At 41.0% G+C, this 23,067-nt stretch overlaps 1 protein-coding gene across 8 annotated transcripts in view; it reads left to right on the top strand.

Annotated features, from left to right (window-relative positions):
- Positions 1-3,682: 3,682 nt before the first annotated feature.
- The window catches only part of PCNX1 (pecanex 1), a 171,922-nt gene continuing 152,537 nt past the window's right edge, over positions 3,683-23,067 (top strand). For all 8 annotated transcript variants that reach the window (XR_014296294.1, XR_014296295.1, XR_014296296.1 and 5 more), the window contains exon 1: positions 3,683-4,071. Coding sequence is in view for 5 of the 8 variants with exons in the window: in XM_082647372.1 (XP_082503498.1) it covers positions 3,919-4,071 (153 nt within the window). In the remaining 3 variants the exon portion in view is untranslated. The remainder of the gene's footprint in view (positions 4,072-23,067) is intronic.

Genomic DNA, 23,067 nt, shown 5'->3' with positions numbered 1-23,067 from the left:
AAGCCTAGGAAGCTAGACATGGAGGAGGGCGTATGAGGTTCTAAGCCTGAGCGAGTGGGAAAATGTTGGTTTCACCAAGAGAAATAAATAAGAAGGGCTGGTCTGGGGGGCATGTGTGTAGAGGAAGACATGGGTACCTGCTACATTTAGGTTGCCGGCAGGACATGAGGCTATGATGTCTAAGTGGATCATTGCTACCGCATAAACTGACCAGAGCTGCAGTCTGTATGCCTCTGCTCTGAGGTGGGCTTGGGTGGGGGTTATTAGAAGGTTTTGCACACTCAGCTTTGTCCCTTTCAGGCAGGAGAGAGCATCCACTGTCAGAGCCTTCTGAGTCCTCAACGGGCCTGGTCAGGAAGTACAATTTTAATAGAATTAGCTGAAAGATGAACACATGTCAGGTGGTGGTTTGGCAGTAAGTCATTGCTGCTAACTTTGACAGCCTAAGTGTCACATTATTGATGGCTTTATGCATGGCTAAGAGGGTTAACATTCAGCAAATTAGATTCCTCAGTTTTTGTCCTGCTCTTGTATTTTATGGGTATGATAGGGTATGTTACCTTTCTGCGCCTCGGCTTCCTGTTTTTAAAATAGGAAGCTTGTTGTGGCAACATTCATAAAATTTTGAAAGCTACAGATAAAAAGCACTGCAGCATTCTCTCGCCTCCCACCCTCACCCCAAAGACTGAGTCCGTCTCTGGGAAAGGTCATCCATTTCACTGAATTCTTTCAATGGCTAACTCCCTACGTCAGTTAATTAGCATTTTTCTAAAATGCTTTTACCAGTCCAGAGCTCAAAGATGAAGTCTATAACTGTCTTTTCTATCTCTTGGATTTGCTCATCCTACTGACCCTTTTTTACTCAGTGGCTGGTGCCATGTGACTCCCACTTCTAGGCTCTTGGATCAAACCCAGCCATACTGGAGGGGAATTAGAGTTCTATATTAATACTCTGGGACCTCAGCATGAAGTAACCATGGTCAGTGTGAAATGCAGTCTCAGTTCTAGGTATTAAGTGCCTCCTTTGTTTCTAAGTCTCCCTCTGTCTGCCAGATCTGGGCTTTGGATACTTGTCTTGTTGCCTTGAGCCCAAGTCCTTGTCCTCCATACTTGCCCAGTACCTCCTCTCAAGGACCTGAATTCTACTTGTTTTCATCAGTTCCCCAAAGGGAGAGAAATCCAGACCTGGAAGACAGTACTGAGGCTGGGGCCTTGCTATAAGCCACACATTTCCTTAAAGCTTGCCATGATTCCCCAATTTCTGTCTGCTCCTGGATTTCCCAAGGCCGCGTAGCCGCTGCCCATTGGCTTACCACACTCGCATCCTCTGTGTTGAACAAGCCTATCCTGGCTGCCTTCCTGGTTGCTGCCGGTTACATACCCTCCAAATACTGTCTTCTGGCTGCACACTCGTCACGACAGATGGGTCTGCCTCCAATTCCATGGATGTATCTAGTTCTGGTCTCCACTTCTTCCAGTCTACCTCATCCCAATTACAGTTAATCCTTTTACATTAAACTATAGCAGATATTTGCTGGAGTGGAAACTGATGTGGTATTGGAATTTTATCCTTGTTTACATCTTCCTTTGTGTTGGAAAAGCTTGGGATCACTTCCAAAAGCTGCTTAGAGAGCTTTCCTGTCTTCTTCAGGAGAAACAAATGAACACTTGACAATACCTTGTGTCTGTGACAAAGGCTCAAGGCCACTCTCTTAATTGTAAAATTGCATATTTAACCTTAATTTTGCTTTTAGACATACTAATATATTTTAAAGTATATTTTAGCCAGTGTTCATTCACGTTCATTCACGTCTCTCAATTTCATGTTATTGGAACTTCATGGCTTTGTGCTTATAAGGAAACGAACAAATCAAGGCTGGGGATGGTATTCTACATTGGTAGTTTCAAATTTTAAGGTATATTAAAATCTTCCAGAGGGTTCGTTAAAATAGATAGCTAGGTTTCACACCCAGAGTTTCTCTGGATGCCTGAGAATGTGCATTTCTTTTTTTAAAATAAACTATTCTTTTTAAAAAAATATTTATTTATTTGGCTGCACTGGGACTCTTACTTGCAGTATGCAGGATCTAATTCCCTGACTAGGGATTTGAACACCTGGCTGCTTGTATTGGGATCACAGAGTCTTAACCACTGGACCACCAGGGAAATCCTAAAAATTTGTGTTTCTAACAAGTTCTCAGGCAATGTTGACACAGCTGGTCCTGGGATTACACTTTGAGAACAACTGGCCATACGTTTAAACTGGCCACAGGTGACCAGAAGCTGAGCAGTTATTGACCAGTTCAAACTCTTATCTGAATGGATAAGGTGGAGAGTGCTGAGAAATAAACTTCCAAAGTTCAGTCCATGCAGTTAGGATGACTGCTGGTTCCAGAGGTCTTTCAACCACTTCTGAGAACTACTTGGGCAATCACTTAGTTTCTTTGTGCTTGGGTTTCCTAATTCATAAAGTAAGGCTAGCCTGTATGCTGCCCTTACAGGAGTATTGTGAAGGTCAAATGAAATGGGTGTGGAAATGTTTGAACTGTAAAGTGGTGTGACTCTGGGAGGTATTGCAATTGTTTTTCAATATTCTTCTTAAAACGTCACCACGGATTTCTTTTGGCTCTCTTGCTTTTCTCATTAATTATAGCAACTTTAATCCAGGAATAGAGAGTACATTTATTGCTATCATAAACTCAAACTTCAAACTTTTTTTAAAAAAATTTTATTCAATGAGATCAGACATGCCATATAAACATTACACAGAGCCAAGAATGATTCCCAGATTTTACAGCTATAAAAAGAAAAGTACGAGACCCTGTTGTGACTTGGGGTGGAGACGCCGTTCATCTTTCAACCCTGTTTAAATTGGCCCATTAATAAAAATGGCTACAAGTTACAGCACGTTAAAAAATAAAATCACCGTGTACAATGATCAACCTGTCCACCCCATACCTTTACACCTCTTGCAACTTCTGTTAATTTATCTGTCTTTGGAAGTAGTAAATCTGTCCAATCCTGGCCGTGGTTATTTTTCTCAGTCAAGGGCCTCCAGCTCACTTTATGGACCAACACAGTTCTTGCTCAAAGTGGGTGCGTTTGTGAGTTTTCAACCGTCATCAGCTGTACCTAATCCTTTCCGGCCTTCAAGGAGTATCTCAGATATGAGCCTCATTGTTCCTAGGCCTTTAATAAATATCGTAATTCGTCAGCCAGGATGCTGACAAGGTTTCGGGGGGTGGAAGACCCGGTTTCTGGACTGGTGAAGGAACTTGCCAGCTTCGGGTACCGGGAGCGCAGTGGGGTCTACCACAGCCTCGACTCGCTATCCCCGGAACCTCAGCAGCCCCGCCCCCGGGCCCGGGCCCGGGCCCGCGTTCGCGTCCGCTCGCGCTTCCCCCGGGCGCCACCAGGAGGCGCCCGCGGCTGCGAAGGCGCTGCGCGCACCCGCGGGGAGCCGGATCAAGGGGCGGAGGGAGAGGAGAGGAGAGGAGAGGAGGAGCTGGAGGGGGCGCGGCTTGCTCCGGGTGCCTCCCGGGCGCCGGGCCTCCTTCTCCGCCAGGCTGTGGGCTGGCGGCCGGCGGGGGTCGCGGCGGTGGCAGCGGCGCTGGCGGGCCGCGGGCGGCGGGGGCCTGGCTCCAGCTCCGGGTGTTAGGAAACAAGATGGCGGCGGCGCTCCGAAGGCCGGTCCCCACCTCTTCTCCGCTCTCCTCCGCCCCGCCGCTCGCCTCCTCCTCCTCCTCGATCTCCTCCTCCTCCTGCAGCAACCCCAGCGACCGCAGAAGCGCCGACCGGCTCTCCCGGAGCTCCGGAGGGGGATAGATTGGGCAGCTGCGGGCTCCGGCGACCAAGGCAGAGCTGGGGCCGGGGCGGGGACGGCGACGGCGGCGGCGGCGGCGGCGGCGCCGGGTGGGGATGGGGTCGCAGACGCTGCAGATCCTCCGGCAGGGGGTGTGGGCCGCGCTCAGCGGGGGCTGGTACTACGACCCGCACCAGGCCACCTTCGTGAACGCGCTGCACCTCTACCTGTGGCTCTTTCTGCTCGGCCTGCCCTTCACCCTCTACATGGTGAGTGTGGGGGCGGGGAGGAGGGCGGCTCCATACCCTTCTGGCGGGCCGGGTTTCCCGAGTCCGGCGGGCGGTCGCGCCTCCCTGGCTCCGGGCTGGGGGTGCGCCCTCTTCCCCTTCCCGGTGCGCGCCCCCCACCATCCCGCGCCCCGGTCCCCTAGGGGCCCGCCGCCCCCCTCGCTCTGGTGCTCCCCTCCCCCACCCGTGCTCCCCACTGTCCTCTCCCTGGAGGGCTTCCCCTATTTCAGTGATGACAGGAGAAGCGAATCAGCAGCAGCCTCCGCCTCCCGCCCCCGGGCGCCCAGCCCGTTTTCTGGGAAGTGGTAGCTTCCTAGGCCCCTTCTTCGGGGTTCCTGATCCTGCCCTCTCCAGCCTTTCTAGCCGGGTGGGTGAAGCCCGAGTGGGGCTCCCTGCCTCCGCGTCTGGTGGTGGGCGCCGAGCGTTCTGCTCCCAAGGGCCGCCGCATCCGTCCCTGGCGCGCGTGCTTATCTGCGCTCCGTTCCTCGGGCGCCGGACACCCCTGGGGCACTCCCTGCCCCTGAGGCAGTTCTCGCTCCTCCTCTCCGGGGAGTACTCTCCCTCCACCTCGCCTCTAATCCGGGTGCGGAGCTTTTGGAGCCGCAGGGAAGAATGTGTGCCGCTCGGTGCGGAATATATTTTGTGGGGAGTCCGGGCTCTTACTCGCTTAGACGTAGTGGTTGAAAATCTGACTCTCGCCCTTCCTGCCTCTCAAAATCCTGTTTTTGCTTACCAGTGGTTCTTTTCTGTTCGGCTCCGTGGCCAGTGGCTTTTATTTCCAGGCCAGCTTTGGGGGTAGGGAGCGGGGGAGATACGGGGAATCTGGCTGGCATTTCAGCAGATTTGTTTGGGTTGGTTCAAGGCCTTGTACTGACTGATAGGAAGAAAGGAAAGTACTGCCTGTTGATGAATTCAGTACGATCAGTTTCTCCGAACGATCTAGGGTTTTAAGATATATTTTCACCGAAAGTTGTGAGCGCATTTTCTTTTTTAAAACACATTGGGTTAGGGTGGGGCATTAGGGAGACTAATGTGGAAGAGAGGTGATACTTAACGCTTCAGTTAAAATTTTAAAATAACCAGAAGGGAGGAAAGATTGGTAACTATTTATTTTAGGAGAATGCCTTTGAATGTATTTCTGCTAACGTTGTGGTTCTTCGTGGAGCTGTAGTAAGGGTGCTGGATTAGAAAATCTGGTGAGGATACCCATTTCTTTCCTAAGTGAAGCTCATTTACACTACTTGGCAGAAAAAGTGGAGGAAGATGTACTAAATTTCACATTCTCAACAACTTTTAATTTTTCATTGAAATCGTTTGGGAGGGACCTGCTGCTAGAGGTAAAAAAGCCATTTTAAAAAAAATACTGAGTAACTGATGGCTTATTTCTTTAGGGGACTTGTTCAGTCTTGTCACTTTCTGAAAATTTATCACAAAGTGTTATAATTTTCCATTAATTCTGGCCCAGGGAGTTAGTTCTATTTGCACTTCTCTATCTTCCAGGAATATGACATAATTAATGAACAGGTTAATTACTTTGGGTGTAAGAATCCTCAGGCTGTCACAGAGCTCTTTATAGCAGTTTTCTTTTATATCCAAGAGAATTGTAAATTTAAAACTGAAGCTGGTTCTCAGCTAAGACTCTTGGTGTTATTAAGGCATTATTAGAGCAAATGGAAAGCACTGAGTTCACTGCTTCTTTTTGGGAGTTTATTCAGTTAAATTTAATTCACAAATATTTGAATGTCTACTGTGTGCTGGGCAATTTGCTGGGTTCTGGGAAAATAAAATTGCTTCTCTGACTTTCTTGTTTATGTTAATGGCAACTCTGTTTTTCCTAAACCTTTAAAAAGCTCTCGTTGATTCTTCTCTTCCTCTCTCTTCACATCCGGTTCAGCAACAAATCTTGTGGGTTCTATCTTCGAAACCTAACTAGAATCCAGCTAATCATCATCACCACTCCCTTGGTTCAAGCCATCATTATGTTTCTCTTGGGTTGTTGCAGTGTTCTAATGAGGGTCAGTGCTTCCATTCTTTATTCTCTATTCATAAAGATGTCTGAGTGATTCCTTAAAACGTAAGTCAGATCGTGGCACTCAGCTCAGAGCCTCCCTTCCCATGTGTTTACCCCCCCCCCACTCCATTTGCCTTCTTACAATTTTCCCCACACAATAACTGTGTTCCTGCCTCAGGGCCTTTGCACTTGCTATTCTCCCTCTGGATGACTCCTCCCCTCCAGATATATGTGTGACTTAACATGCTGCACTTATTTCAGGTTTCAGTTATATGTGAGGCCTTCCTTGATAACCACTGTAAAATAGCAACTTCCCAGCTCGTACAATACTTCCTAGCCCTCCTACCCTCCTTTATTTAATAGCACTTGTTACAAATTGGTATATATTTATTACTTAATGTCTCTCTTATCCCATTAGAATATAAACTCTAAGAGGGCAGAGACTTTTTGTTTACTGCTGTGTTGTCAAGACCTAGTTCAGTGCCAAGCACATAGTGAGAACTCAAATATGAAATGAATGATTAGAAATGAACAAAACACAGCTTTTGCCTTCAAGGAAGTTCAAGTCTAGCTTGGGGATAATGAACAATTACAAGCATTAGAATTGTTGTGAAAAGGTAAGTACAGAATGACCCTGAGCTTTTAGTCAGGGGATTGATCCTAGTCTGGGGACAGTTAGCAAAGAAGATTGGTAAATGTTTACTTGGAAGTTATCAGCATTATAGAGGACAGTCCAAGCCACAGACTAGAATATCTGGGGAGAAAGTATAATTCATTAATAAGAAAATGGCTTGGCCAGAACTCCAAAGCCTAACATCAGTTAAAAATCAGCAAAGGAGACAAGAAAGGTAAAAGGAAAATGAAGAGAGGAACCCATAACAGAAGCCAAGGAAAAAGTTTTTGAAAAGGAGAAAATGGTAACAAGTGCCAAATTGCCCTCCTGAGAGGCAGTACTAATTTAAATTTTCATCAACAGGATTGAGAGTACTTGTCTTCCCAGCTCTTCTCAACACTTTGCAAAAAAGAGCGTCAATGGTTGTAAATTTCTTTTTCAACGGAATGTTGAATAAATGATTTCAGTAATATTCTGTTTTTGATAATAGGCAGAATTTGTCTTAAAGTACTTTTTAATCCAAACTTTTCTTAGTCCAAGCTAAGGATGTTTAACTGCACTAACATATATCACAAAACAACTTCTATTTGAGTTTTCCTATTCTCTGCACTCAGATAATTTTCACAGTTAGGTAATTGGTAAACAAGCAGAAATGTTTCTTTGAGAGAAGATTGATTGAGTCTTTCTGTTATTTTATCTGAGTTAAATCAAACGGTTTTCCTGTGTCTCTGTGCATAGCTGGGGAGGACAGAGAATTATTTTGTAGGTGGGCTAGGACATCTGGGACACCGGGGTAGTAACACTAGGATAGCATAGAGTAATGGTATGGAAAAGCACAGATTACAACAAGTATTCTGTAGATTCTACTATACTGTTGACTTCTTTAGCATTTCAGATGAATTTTACCAAACCACAGTGGAATAGTTACTGATTCTGATTCCTCTGGTTCCTCTCCGTGTCCCCTTAAAAGTTGATTAAATGCTTTCTTTGCTGGAATTGTAAAATAGTTCACACTTCCTTTCCTTCCTTTATCATGAGAACCTGAAGGGTTGCATGTTTTATAACTTGTACCGTTGGTGCTAGTCTCTGTTGCTTTGTGTTATAATAAGAAAGAAAAGAAAACCTAGGGGAAAGCAAGCCATTTCCTTTTGAGATTTTAAGGGAAAAAAAAAAGTCCTATTTGTAGAGCTTTGTACAAACCAAATAGAAACCTGAGTGCCAGCTGCCCTGAGAATAGGCAGGAATATTAGTCACAAATTTGAGAAACTTGAATCATGTATGTGGCTGTTTTCCTAATCCTCCTCACTCCCTGAAAGTTGTCTAGACATAAACTAAACAGATCCAAGCACCATAGTTGTCAACCTAAAAACTTTGTATTTTGAAATAATTTTAGGTTTACAAGAAAGTTACAAAAATAGTATAGAGATTCTTATATACCCTTTGCCCAGCTTCCTCTAATATTAAAATCTTACGTAACCATGGTGCATTTGTCAAAATGAAGAAATTAACATCAGTACAGTACTAGTGGAATTGTAGACGTTATTTGGGTTTCACCAGTCTTCCATTAGTGTCCCTCTTCCGTTTCAGGATCCAGCCTAGGATACTGTATTGCATTTAGTATCATCATCTTTAACATGGTGCTTGCTTTCTGTTTTCCCTTACCATGCTGGGATTCTATGAGGAATTTTACAATTTATAACAATTAATCAAATTGTGTCTTATAAGAAAAATTAGTGAAAGGTTATATGTCTGTGATAGGTACATTTTAGATGGAGAAAAGAGGAGCGTATTCTGAATGATTTTTAAACCAAGCATTGACCGTTAACCTATGTGAGGCTGTTTTTGAATTGAGATATTTTACGTATGAAGAATTGTATGACATGAAATAATTCTAAAGAAGAAAAAGACTTTAGACCTCATTCACACAAAATGGACACCAGTGTCTTAGCTTCCTCCTATAATGCTGTTTCCCTAATTTATAAATTAGAAGCAATGAGACAAATGCACAACCATATTACAAGGTAGACTGTGACTAATCCCTTATGTGTCGTAAAGTGTTCAGGAATTGGAAGGAGGATGCAGTTATTTCCTAGAAGGTTTTATGCAGAGGATAATTCGTACATTCACAACCTTGACTGTATGCTGGGCACTGTGGTAGGCCTTATGGTGGGGGACCTTTATAAGGTTTGTTATTTGTGCTGGAACATCATTTCCCATAATCTTCCCACCAGGCAAGTGAATCTTTGTTCTATGGAGAAGATCATTTAGTGAAAGAATAGGTGTTCTTGGGTGTAATGGTTTGCTCTGCTATCAAGTATTTTATTGTAATATATCCAACATGTTAAAGCTTTCTTAAACCTTGTTTAATTGTTCAAAGTTATAGTTCCTAGAATTTATAAAATTTAACATGATATCTAACATGGTTAGTGTTTGTTCCAAATTTCCCTTTCATTGTTGGCTTTGCCTTTGATTTGGTAATCTTACACAACTGCTGACAAGTGTGTATAGCATCGTTTTTGTTCACATCATTATGCAATGTCAGTGGTACTCAAACTTTCACTGTGTATCTATCTTGGCTTTCTTCCTTATTAAAGAATATCTGTAGGTAAAACACGGAAAGTCAAAGTAACTAAAATCACAAAGTGCACCACATAGCTCTTCACACTGTTCTAGGCATTGGCAGGTGGCTTTCAGCTAATTATAACTATATATTTTTGCTCACTAGTGGGGTGAGCAGAATTAGAATTCTCCATTGGATGGTTTCAAACTACCTGCCCTCCACTCCTCTGCTCATTCTGAGTAACCGCTTATCCCTCTTCCTTCTGTAGCAAGGTGCACATCACAACACAGGCTGGCGTGAGGCTGATGTTGAGATAATCCTGAGTCTGCTTTTTCTTTTCTTTTAAAAGGAAGTTACTCAGCAGCTTTGGAAGATTATTAGGAATTCTTTTTATATTCCTTACTAGTGTCTCTCATGATACTTCACTTGAGAATTGCTGGCCTGCCATATGACACAGGCTTCTACACAAGAGATAACATAGGACAGAGCTGCCATTACCTTTCTTCTTAAAAAAAAAAAAAAAAGCCCACCATCTAATAACTGGGAATTAATTTGCCTGCATTCCTATTTTGCTTTACTCCAATAAATCAGTATCTGGGGGAGATTCCAGGCAAGTGTATTTTGAAAAGCCACTCCCCCTGGATGTACCAACAGAAAAAGCCTGTAGGTGATTGCTGGTGAACACCTCATGCTAACAGTCACTACCTGGGAGTTTTAGTCTATTATTTGTGACTGTCTGAAAATACCTTATTGTTTCCTGCTTAGGTTGCTGGTTTAACTCATCTCCTTTTTTTCAGCAGTGAATAAATTACTGAATAACTTTGACTCTGGCTGTAATGGGGGCTTTTATGGTACTGATAATAGTAATGCTTATATAGTGCTTTTTACCCAGTATAGTATAATTCTTGAGCATTTCACCCTCCAGTTAAAAAGCCATTGTTAGGTTTTTTATCATGAAAATATTACTAGTTGTAGAAATTGTTCCATGTGGTAATCATAATCCAAAATAAAAGTACATATAATCCAAAGTAAGGGTCCAGAATAAAAGCAAACAACGCTGTGGCAATAGTGTGGTGCACATTTGTATATCTAAGATTTTACACCTGGAAGTTCGCAGCATAAGTTTCTAGAAAAATTGCTGGGTCAAATTATGTACATTTAAAATTGAATGTCAAATTATACCTCAGAAAATGTTGTACCAGTTTTTATTCTCACTAGTGTATGAAAGGACCTGTTGTCCTTTGTTTTCACCAACATTGGTTATTATGTCTTTTTGATGTGATAGTGTAAACTGGCATCTTGTTTTAATTTTTGTTTTTTTATTAATAGGTTCTTTGAGTATCTTTTCATAGGCTTAGTAGACATTTATATATTTTTTCTTTTAGCTGCCTGTTGCATCCTTTATCCTTTTTTGAAAGTCATGTTCTTTCTAAGTGATTTTTGAGAGCCCCTTGTATGTTTAAAAATTAGCTCTTTGTTATGTATTAAAAATTTCCCATAATTTGTCTTTTAAGTGTATGATTGAGGTTTTTCTTTGTTGTTGTTGCGGTGCGCGGGCCTCTCACTGTTGTGGCTTCTCCCGTTGCGGAGCACAGGCTCCGGACGCGCAGGCTCAGCGGCCATGGCTCACGGGCCCAGCCGCTCCGCGGCATGTGGGATCTTCCGGGACCGGGGTACGAACCCCGTGTCCCCTGCATCGGCGGGCGGACTCTCAGCCACTGCGCCACCAGGAAAGCCCTGATTGATTTTTTTGAGCATATAAATTTAACATTTTTAGTAGTTACATTTGCTATTTTTCTTCCTGTGGTAAAGACCTTCCCTGTTAAAAACTTGTAAAAATCATGTTTTCATCTAATAATTTTTAAATTTGGGGATAAATTTGCATGGTTAAATAAAAAAGAAACTAAAAGGTGGTGAAATTCCTCTTTCGTATCTGCCACCATCTTCCCAGTTGCCACCTGCACTACCTCCCATAAAAAACCACTGTGGGGGGTTCCCTGGTGGCGCAGTGGTTGAGACACGGGTTTGAGCCCTGGTCTGGGAAGATCCCACATGCCGCCGAGCAACTAAGCCTGTGAGCCACAGCTACTGAGCCTGCACGTCTGGAGCCTGTGCTCCGCAACAAGAGAGGCCGCGACAGTGAGAGGCTCTCGCACCGCGATGAGGAGTGGCCCCCGCTCGCCGCGACTGGAGAAAGCCCACGCACAGAAACGAAGACCCAACACAGACAAAAATAAATAAATAGATAAATAAAGTTAAAAAAAAAAAACCACTGTGGATAGTTTCTTGTGAATCCCACCGCAGCTTACAGGCGCAAATTCAAATGTCTGTCTCCGTCTCCCACCGCTGCATTCTTTTTTTAATAAATTTATTTATTTATTTTTGTCTGCGTTGGGTCTTTGTTGCTCCGCGCGGGCTTTTATGTAGTTGCGGCGAGCGGGGACTACTCTTTGTTGCGGTGCGCGGGCTTCTCATTGCGGTGGCTTCTCTTGTTGCGGAGCACGAGCTCTAGGCGCATAGGCTTCAGTAGTTATGGCACGTGGGCTCAGTAGTTGTGGCTCGCAGGCTCTAGAGCACAGGGTCAGTAGTTGTGGCGCACGGGCTTAGTTGCTCCGTGGCATGTGGGATCTTCGCAGCCCAGAGCTCAAACCCGTGTCCCTGCATTGGCAGGCGGATTCTTAACCACTGCGCCACCAGGGAAGTCCCCCACCACTGCATTCTATATATTGTTTTCCCTCCACTTAATACATCTTTTTTTTTTTAACATCTTTACTGGAGTATAATTGCTTTACAATGGTGTGTTAGTGTCTGCTTTATAACATGGTGAATCAGCTATACATATACATATATCCCCATATCTCCTCCCTCTTGCGTCTCCCTCCCACCCTCCCTATCCCACACTTCTAGGTGGTCACAAAGAACGCAGAGCTGATCTCCCTGTGCTATGCGCCTGATTCCCACCATTTAATATATCTTAAACACCTGTGCATCAGTACCAACTGGGCTTCCTCAGTGTTTTATTTAAATTGAGATATACTTGATATATAGCATTATATTAGTTTCAGATATACAACATAATGTTTGAATATTTGTATATGTTGTGAAATGATCACCACAATAAACCTGGTTAACATCTTTTACCATACATAGTTAGGAAGTTTTTTTCTAGTGATGAGAACTTTTAAGATTTATTCTCTTGGGAACTTTCAAATATATGATACAGTAGTATTAATTGTAATCACCTGTACATTACATCCTCATGATATATTATTTTATAACGGCAAGTTTGTACCTTTTGTCCCCATTCACCCATTTCACCCACCCCCTACCCCTAACTCTGTCAACCACCAATCTGTGCTTTATACAGTATCTATGGTCTGCGTTTTGTTTTGCTTTGTTTTTAGACCCCACATATGAGATCATACAGTATTTGTCTTTCTCTTTCTGGTTTTTTGTACTTAGCATAATGCCAGACAAGGTCTATCCATGTTGTTGCGAATGGCAAGATTTCCTTTTTTATGGCTGAGTAGTATGCCATTATATATATAATCACATTTTCTTTATCCATTCATCCATTGATGCACATTTAGTTTGCTTCCATGTCTTGGCTATTGTAAACAATGCTGCAGTGAACATGGGAATGCATATCTCTTTTTGAGTTAATATTTTCGTTTCCTTCAGATAAATATGCAAAAGTGGAATTGCTGGATCATATGGTGATTCAATTTTTAATTTTTAATTTTATTTTTCTTCTGCAGTACGCGGGCCTCTCACTGTTGTGGCCTCTCCCGTTGCGGAGCACAGGCTCTGGACGCGCAGGCTCAGCAGCCATGGCTCACGGGCCCAGCCGCTCCGCGGCTTGTGGGACCTTCCCAGACCGGGGCACGAACCCGTGTCCCCTGCATCGGCAGGTGGACCCTCAACCACTGCGCCACCAGGGAAGCCCTATTTTTAATTTTTTGAGGCACCTCTGTACTGTTTTCCATAGTGGCTGTACCAGTTTATGTTCTCATCAACAGTGCACAAGGGTTCTCTTTTCTCCACATCCTTGTTAACACTTGCTCTTTATTGTCTTTTTGATATTAGCCATTTTTACAGGTGTGAGGTGATATCTCATTGTGGTTTTGATTTGTTGAGGATTTTTGCATCTATTCATCAGTGTTATTGGCCTGTAATTTTCTTTTCTTGTGGTATCTGGTTTTGGTATCAGGGTAATGCTGGCCTCATCAAGTGAGTTTGTAAGTGTTCCTTTGTTTTTTGTTTTTGGGAAGACTTTGAGAAGGATTGGTATTAGGTTTTTAAATGTTTGGTAGAATTCACCAGTGAAGCTGTCTGGTCCTGGACTTTTGTTGGGTTTATTTTTTTTATTTTTAATAGTTCCATAGTAATGCATTGCATGGATATATTATTTATCATGTTACCTGCTGATAGATATTTAATTTGTTTACAGACTTTTGCTAACACAAACCATGCTGCAGGAAATAATCATACAGATGTCATCTCACATGGGTCTAGATATAATATTAAGATAAATTCCTAGAAATGAGATTGGTTGGTCAACAGGGTAAATGCTTTTGTAGTTTTGAAAGAGAGTGCCAAATTGCCCTCCAGAGGGATTGTACCACTTAACTGGCATGCCTGCAGGCAGTGTATCAGAGCCTCTTAGTGCTCCTGTGTGCCACAGCCTCACATAGTTTTGCGATTTTCATAGGTAAGAAATAGTATCTTAGAGTGGTTTTAATTGGCATTTGTCCTACTTTGAGTGGGATTGAGCTGCTTTTCATAAGCTTCAGGGTCATTTTTTCCCTATTTTTCTGTAGTAGTTCATATGCTTTATCCATTTTCTACTAGGTTATATGTTAAGAATTAATTATATGTTAGTCCTCTGTAATCTAATTGCAAACATCTAATAGTTTTTATAGTTCATCCAATTTGGAATTTATTTTGCTGTAAGCAATATATGAGTGTCTAGTTAAAAAAAAATTTTTTTTTTGATAGGCAATTGTCCCAATCAACCTAATGTATTAAACAATCCTGTCTTTTTCTCAGTGATTTAAATGCCACCTTTCTAATCTAAGTTTCTCTGGGGGTATTTGCATTTTGTTTTATCAATATGTCTTTTCTTACATGAATACCATACTTTTTTTTAAAATAAATTTATTTTCTTTTATTTATTTTTGGCTAAGTTGGGTCTTTGTTACTGTGTGCAGGCTTTCTCTAGTTGCGGTGGGGGGGGGCTACTCTTCGCTGTGATGCGCCGGCTTCTCATTGCGGTGGCTTCTCTTGTTGCAGAGCACGGGCTCTATGCGTGCGGGCTTCATTAGTTGTGGCTCATGGGCTCTAGAGCGCAGGCTCAGTAGTTGTGGTGCACGGGCTTAGCTGCTCCGTGGCATGTGGGATCGTCCCGGACCAGGGATGATCCTATGTCCCCTTGAACCCGTGTACCCTGCGTTGGCAGGTGGATTCTTAACCACTGCGCCACCAGGGAAGCCCAATACCATACTTTTTTTAGTAATCTTAGTTTTATGTATTTTTCCTTCTTAGTAATAGTCTTATCTTGTTATTTCTTCTTCTTGTTATTTCTTTGGCTATTCTTGCATGTTTATTCCTCCATTTTGTTACATTTCTCAGGGATGTTGCTGAATTTTTTACTGAAAAGTATTGAATTTTGGATTACTTTAGGGAGGGAAGTTTGATGTCTTTATAATATTGAGTGAAGGGGAACTCTTCATTTCTTTTATGTCCCTCAGTAGATTTTTTTTAAAAGAAATTTTCTTTATGTTAACCTTGCATATTTTCCCTTAGGATTATTATTCTTAGATTTGAGTTTCTAACACTACTGTAAGTGCAACCAATTCTTTCTAACTGATTGTTGCTTATTATGTAAGAAAAATCATGATTTTTTAAAAAACCTTATTTTAGAATAGTTCTAGATGTATAGAAAAATTGTAAACATAGTTCAGAGAGATCCTATATATCTTACACCCAGTTTCTCCTGTTGTTAACATCTTAGTTTACTGTGGCACATTTGTCACAAGAAATGAACCAATATTAATACACCATTATTAACTTATAATCTGTACTTTGTACAGATTTCTTTCTTTTTTTAACTAATGTCCTTTTTTTCTGTTCCAGGATCCCATCCAAATCTATTGATTTCAATTTATTAAATTTGCAACCAGACACTGTAGAATTAGGTTATTCTTTCTAATAAGTTTTCTGTTTATTTTAAAAGGATTTTCAGATATGCAATTATATTTGTAAATAATAATTTTAACTTCTTCCCAATATTTATACTTTTTTCTCTTGTGTAATTGCTTGGTATGGTACTTTGCATATCTATTGATGTAATAAATAATGTTGAAAATACGAACAACCTTGCCTTGTACCCTTCTTTAATGGGAATTTTAGTGTTTTACCATTGAGCATACTAAGTTTTTTTTGGAATATAGATTCTTTTTTCTTTACTATGTTATGGAAGTATTTGTCCATTTTCCAGTGACTTCTGGTGGTTCACTATCAGACTAATGTTTACCTCTGTGTATTCTGAGGTCTCACAAGTCTTACCTACGTCATCTTCTTTTTTGTAGTTAATCTTTGTTTTCTCTGAACCATTTCTACTTAGAGGTCTTTTTGTTTGCTTATCTCAGATTTGTCACTACATTGCTCAAGCATTATTAGCAACGTCAGATAGTTCTTGTGCTATTATATGCCCATGCACTATCTCCTTTCAAGTTTTCTCACTAAATACTCATCGTAGCCCTGTGAAATGAAGATACTGTTTTTATCCCTATTTTTCTGATGAGGAAACAGAGGCTCCTAGAAGTTAAACCACTGGTTCAGGGTTATGTAGATTGCCTCTGCCGTTTTTCCCTCTGGCCTCCGGAGGACCATCACGGTCACCCTCCACCGTGTTCCTCCACAGTCTTGCACGGTGCTTTTCTGATTAATCTGTTTCTGAAAGCCTACTTGTGATTGATTGGGATGAACTAAGTGCACCGGCTTTCAATAAACCTCTTGCGTTTTGCATCGACTTCCGACTCTTGTTGTTTCCTGGGCGAGTCGAAACTCCTAGGAGACCGCGCAGGTCTAACAAAGTGTCCCTGGATCTTTTTCAATATGTATTCTGAATCTAGAACTCTCAGAGCTGGCCTTGAAATCACCATCTAATTATATCTTTAATCTTGGCTCCCCTTCCCAGCTAGCACATTATATGAATACAGTGGAAGCCCATTATAAACCTCCCAGGGATTTAGTTACGGTTCTCACATACAGTTAAAGTGCGGTAATCTGTCTCACTCATCATTTTGGTGGGAGAGGTTAGTGAGCCTTGTTCTGTAGGATGTACAGGCATACCCCGCTTTACTGTGCTTCGCTTTTTTACGCTTCACAGGTACTGCATTTTTGAACATGTTGAAGGTTTGTGGCAACCCTGCATTGAGCAAGTCTTTTGGTGCCGTTTTTCCAACAGCACTGTTCTCTTTGTGTCTCTGTGTCACATTTTGGTAATTCTCACAATATTTCAAAATTTTCATTATTATCAAATTTGTTATGGTGATCAGTGATCGTTGTTTACTATTGCAAGAAAATTCTGCCTTGCTGAAGGCTTAGATGATGGTTAGCATTTTTTAGCAATAAAGTATTTTTACATTAAGGTAAAAATACATAAGGTAAAAAGTACAAAAAAATAAGGTAAAAAGTACATTTTTTCTAGCCATAATGCTATTGCACAGTTAATAGACTACAGTATAGTGTAAATATATATATATACATATATATATATATACACACATGTTCTTGCACTGGGAAACCAGAAAATTTGTGTGACTTGCTTTACTGTGCTCTTCACTTTAGTGCAGTGGTCTGGAAGCAAACCTGCAATATCTCCAAGGTATGCCTGTATTATAAATGGATTTTACGAAAATGTAATATCCTTTTACTAGTTGGTCTTATACAGGCCTCTTTCCTTGCTGTGTTTATATAAAATACTATTTCTTCTTGCCGCTGCTACTACTATTACATGTGCTCCTTCACTCCAGCTACAGAGATGCAACATTTGCAGACTGTTTATATCCTGTCCATTACAGTCTTTTATGAACAAAATCTGGAACTGTAGTCCTTATGAATAGGTAAATAGCAGCAAGAGAAGCAGTTGTTTCAAGGACTGGCACTTTTCGGGAAATTCTAACCTAACTTTGGCACAGCGGTGCTCTTGGTTTCTAGTGGGTAGAGGCCAGGGAAGGTGCTAAACATCCTATATTGCATAGGACAGCCCCCAGCAACATATAAGATTATCTGGCTCAAAATGTCAACAGTGCTGGGGCTGCGAAACTTTGCTCTAGAGCATTCCTTCTTAGTGGGTATGTTGTTGTCCTCAAGGGGGCAAAAATTAGTTCTTGGGTTGGGGGGTGGTTGTCAAATATTTTTGTGTACAAAGTACAGATGTGCACACAGTACATATAGATATACAGTGTTCCTGTGGTGGTAAACTTTCTTGAGGGCAGTGTTTAGAAAACCTGCACTTCTGTGTGTTTCTCCTTTACTCTCACACTGCTATACTCACAGCACTTCTTACACCAGATGTGTGGGGTTTTCCCCCACACAAGCAATTCTCTGAGACACTGGCTGGGAGTCCTACAGTTTAATTCAACTCTGATGCTGTCCACCTGGAGACAGCATCAAATCCCACAGGTTAAGTTCTCAGTCCCACGAGACTGCTCCTCTTTCCCACAATTAAGATGCCAGTCCAAAGTCCAGGTTGTTACTTGTGCTTCTGACTGACTGACTGTAAATCGCTGGCTCCCGTGACCCCATCCTGAGGTTTGATTGATTTCCTAGAGAGGTTTACAGAACTCAGGAAAACAGTTTACGTACTGTTTACCAGTTTATTATAAAAGGCTATGATAAAAGATACAGGTGCACCTCCAGCTGGAAGGGGTGCATAGAGCAGTATATGCGGGAAAGAGCACGAAGCTTTCATGCCCTCTGTGAGTGTGCCACCCTCCAGCACCTCCCTGTGTTCACCAACCTGGAAACTCTCAGAACGTCATACTATTGGGATTTTATGGAGGTTCCATCACATAGGCATGATCGATTATTAACTCCATTTCCAGCCCCTCTCCCCTATGGAGAATGAGAGATGAGGCTGAAAATCCCAAGCTTCCAATCATGGCTTGGTCTTTCTGGTGACCAGCCCCCATCCAGGAGTCCACCCAGAGTCACCTCATTAGAACAAAAGGCATTCCCATCACCCAGGAACTTCCAAGGGATTTAGGTGACAGGAACCAGAGCCAAAGACCAAATATTAGAACAGAAGATGCTCCTGCGCTCTTATCATTTAGGAAACCGCAAGGGTTTTAGGAGCTCTGTATCAAGAACTGGGGACAGAAGCCAATCTATGTATTTTTTATTATTTCACAGGGAGTAATTAGGGAAAAAATGCCTAAAGAGACTCCTTAGGAGAGCAATAATTAAAAAAAAAAAGTTGAGAAACACTGCCTTGGAGGGAGACTGTCTAGTGTAGTGGTTAAAAACTCAGATTCTTAACCACTAGAGTCAGACTGGGTGTAAATCCTGTTTCTGCCACTTACCGGCTTCAGGCAATGACTTCATTGTCTAAGTTTTCTTATCTGTAAGATAGAAATAATAATAGCACTTTCTTCAAAGGATTGTTGTGAGGCAATCCATTTAAAGTACCCGGCACTTGGTAAAACAATAGTCATCCTCCTTAAGATGCTCAAGGAGAGTAAGGATCCTATTTATTGCGGTGTTTACAGTCCTTAGAAGAATATCTGGGGCTTAATAGGTGTTCAGTAAATATATGTTGAATGAATGAATAAAACTCTTATTTATTGATTTAAGTGTGTCAGAGTTGCCATTATGGAAACTGAGGAAATGGTGGTAGTAAGATAAGCTATGCTCTCCATTCTTTTTTTCTGGTAGGCAGCTTTCATATTTATCTCACCTAACGTCTAGTGTGTGATGCATTCCCTATTTTAGCATTTACTTTTAAAGGAAGAAGTGGATTATATAGCGTGCAATACCGTCATTCTGTTTCAAGCCAATTGAGTGAGCTCAGGGCAAAAACGAAATATGGGTTTTGTTAGTACTCTCATGAGAGCTAGTATACTTTTTTTTTTTTTGTGGTATGCAGGCCTCTCAATGTTGTGGCCTCTCCCGTTGCAGAGCACAGGCTCCAGATGCGCAGGCTCAGCGGCCATGGCTCACGGGCCCAGCCGCTCCTCGGCATGTGGGATCTTCCCAGACTGGGGCACGAACCCGTGTCCCCTGCATCGGCAGGCGGACTCTCAACCACTGCGCCGCCGGGGAAGCCCGAGAGCTAGTATACTTTTAATTATAAATTTTACCGACTTACATTCTTGTGTTAGGACCTCAGCTTGCAATTTATTCCGTTCTATTTGAGTGAAACATAAAAGAATACACAAGTAATAATGTTTGATAACCTAATTTTTTGTGTATATTCATATTTTATTTAAAAATATTTATTTTTGCTTGATCCTTGTAGTTTTACTTTGGCTTAATGCTTTTGTTATTGAATTAAATTCTTTTGAGTTTTAAGCCTTAAATTTGAACTGTTGTTACTTATTTTGTGCTTGTATAGTACACTGCTTTTATAGGAGTATAGCTAACAAGAGCAAGAAGAGTCCCATTATTTTACATAGGTTTGCCTATAAAATAATCTCACGGAATATATCTTGAACTATTGTTTTGTGAGGTATAGTAAAAAGGTAACCTAGCTTCCGTTCTTTAGAATTGCAAAGTCATGTTGACAGATTTCTTATTTTCACTTACTATGAATCCTGAAAAATTGTTTCAATAGAATATATCAGAAACAAATAGAATAAAGAAATAGGTCAAAAAAAAAAGAAATAGGTCAAGCAATTTACGTTGGACTTTATGAGATAGCTTCTGGTCCTCATATTTACCGTTTAGATGAATTGTTTTTATCAGTTCACTCAGGGATTTATTTAGACTGATTTAACGATTAAAAGAGTGATTCATACAGCAAAATGTCAAGTTACTAATTTATGATATGAATCAAGATAGTTCTTAGTATAGGATATCCCATTCTCTTTCCAGGATGGTTAGGTTTACTCAGAAAAACACGTAAATCAAAACATTGGTGCCTCTCCAGAAACAGACACACAGATCAATGGAACAGGATAGAGAGCCCAGAAGTAAGTCCATGCGCTTATGGTCAATTAATCTACGACAAAGGGGGCAACAATATACTAGGGAGAAAAGACAGTCTCTTCCAAGTGGTGCTGGGAAAACTGGACAGCTACATGTAAAAGAATGAAATTAGAACATTCTCTAACACCATATACAAAAATAAGCTCAAAATGGATTAAAGACCTAAATGTAAGACTGGATACTATAAAACTCCTAGAGGAAAACATTGGCAGAATAGTCTTTGACATAAATCGCCGCAATATTTTTTTGGATCTGTCTCCTCAAGTAAAGGAAATAAAATCAAAAAATAAACGAATGGGACCTAATTAAACGTAATAGCTTTTGCACAGCAAAGGAAACCACCAACAAAACAAAAAGAGAACCTTCTGAATGGGAGAAAGTATTTGTAAATGATATGACTGGTAAGGGATTAATATCCAACATGTATAATCAGCTTATACAACTCAACGTCAAAAAAGCAAACAAGCTAATTAAAAAATGGGCAGAAGAACTGAGTAGCCGTTTTTCCAAAGAGGAAATGCAGTTGACCAACAGGCACATGAAAAGATGCTCAACATTGCTAATCATAGGGAACTATATATCAAAACCACAATGAGATAGCACCTCATACCTGTCAGGATGGCTATCATCAAAAAGAATACAAATAAAAAGTGCTGGAGACGGTGTGGAGAAAAGGGAACCCTCCTGCACTGTTGGTGGGAATGTAAATTGGTGCAACCACTGTGGAAAACAGTATTTTCCACAGTTTGAGGTTTCTCAGAAAACTAAAAATAGAACTACTGTGTGACTAAGCAATTCCTCTCCTGGGTATATATCCGAAAAAAAACAAGAACACTAATTGGAAAAGATATAGTCACTCCAATGTTCATAGCAGCATTATTTACAATTGCCGAGATATGGAAGCAACCTAAGTGTCCAACAGATGAATGGATAAAGCAGCCGTGGTATATATATATATAATTGAATACTACCTAGCAATAAGAAAGGATGACATTTTGCCATTTGCAGCAACATGGATGGACTTAGAGGGCATTATGCTAAGTGAAATAAGCTAGACAGAGAAAGACAAGCACTGTATGATATCACTTATATGTAGGATCTAAAAAATACAACAGACTAGTGAATATAACAAAGAAGGAGACTCACAGATGCAGTGGTTACCAGTGGGGCAGGGGGGGCAATATAAGGGCAGGGGAGTGGGAGGTACAAACTCTTAGTGTAAGATAGGCTCAAGGATTGTTGTATTCTGCAACATGGGGAATATAGCCAATATTTTGTAATAACTGTAAATGAAAAGTTACCTTTAAAAATTGTAAAAAAAATTTTAAATTAAAAACAAAACATTGGTGCCTCTCAATGTTCTTATAATTTCATTTGGGGGGCTTTTTGGTAAAGAACAGAATCAGTCTCTAGATAATACCATCTGGATAATATTGAAAGATAAATGTGTACTGGCCTCTTTATTTTAGATGCATGAATATCTCTATATTCCAGTTTTTATTTGCTGTTCTGACATATTTTAATAACCAATTATAATTTCCAGATGTATATCAGTTATTTTTTTATGATACTTCAGATTGGCTGTTGCTTGATGGTTTGGGAATTTAATCTCATCAGAAAACCATTTCAACATAGAGGAAAGCGTGAATTTGTTTTAGAAAGGATTTTTGTGTCATTAATTCCATCTATAGAGTTTGGATTGTTGGATATTCTATTTGAGGACCAATACCTGTTTGTTACCTTCATTTTTGAAAAATTTCTAGAATTTCAGTGTGCTATCTTTGAGAAATTGTAGACAGGAATTGTTTGAAGAATCTTTTGGAATTATGTGATGATTGTTTGTTACCCTCCTTTTGTTCTGAATAGTGATCTAAAGATGATTATGGAAACTGAGGGAAAACTCTGCTGTTAATGTACATTCCAGTTTTTTTCTTTCTCACCATCTTTTGTTTTGTAGCATTCTGTCTCTAGTCTGCCATATTACTATATATATTTTAATACAAGCAAACCTCATTTTGTTGAACTTTGCTTTATTGTGCTTCACAGATACTGTGTTTTTTTTTTCCCACAAATTGAAGGTTTTGGCAACTCTGTATCAAGCAGGTCTAATGGCACCATCTTTCCAACAGCATTAGCTCACTTTGTGTCTCTGTGTCCCATTTTGGTGATTCTTGCAGTATTTCAGATTTTTTCATTATTTGTTGTGATGATCAGTGATCCTCGATGTTACTGTTGCAGTTGTTTGGGGGCACCACAAACCGTGTCCACATAAGCCAGCAAACAATTGGTAAACGTGTCTTCTGACTGCTCCAGCTGTTCTCCACCTCTCTCGGTTTCCTCAGGCTTCCTTATTCTCTGAGACACAACAGTATTGGAATTAGGCCAATTAATAACCCTTCAGTGGTCTTTAAGTGTTCAACTGAAACTGTCTCACTTTAAATTTCTCATTTTAAATAAAAAGCTATAAATGATTAAGCTTAGTGAGGAAGGCATGTCAAAAGCCGAGACAGGCTGAAGGCTAGGTCTCTTGCACCAAACAGCCAAGTTGTGAATGCAAAGGAAAAGTTCTTGAAGGAAATT

The sequence above is a fragment of the Grampus griseus genome (assembly GCF_964374135.1).
Source record: "Grampus griseus genome assembly, chromosome: 2".
Classification (NCBI taxonomy): Eukaryota; Metazoa; Chordata; class Mammalia; order Artiodactyla; family Delphinidae; genus Grampus; species Grampus griseus.
The sequence above is the reverse complement of the archived record's forward strand: the minus strand, read 5'-3'. Positions and strand labels throughout refer to the sequence as shown.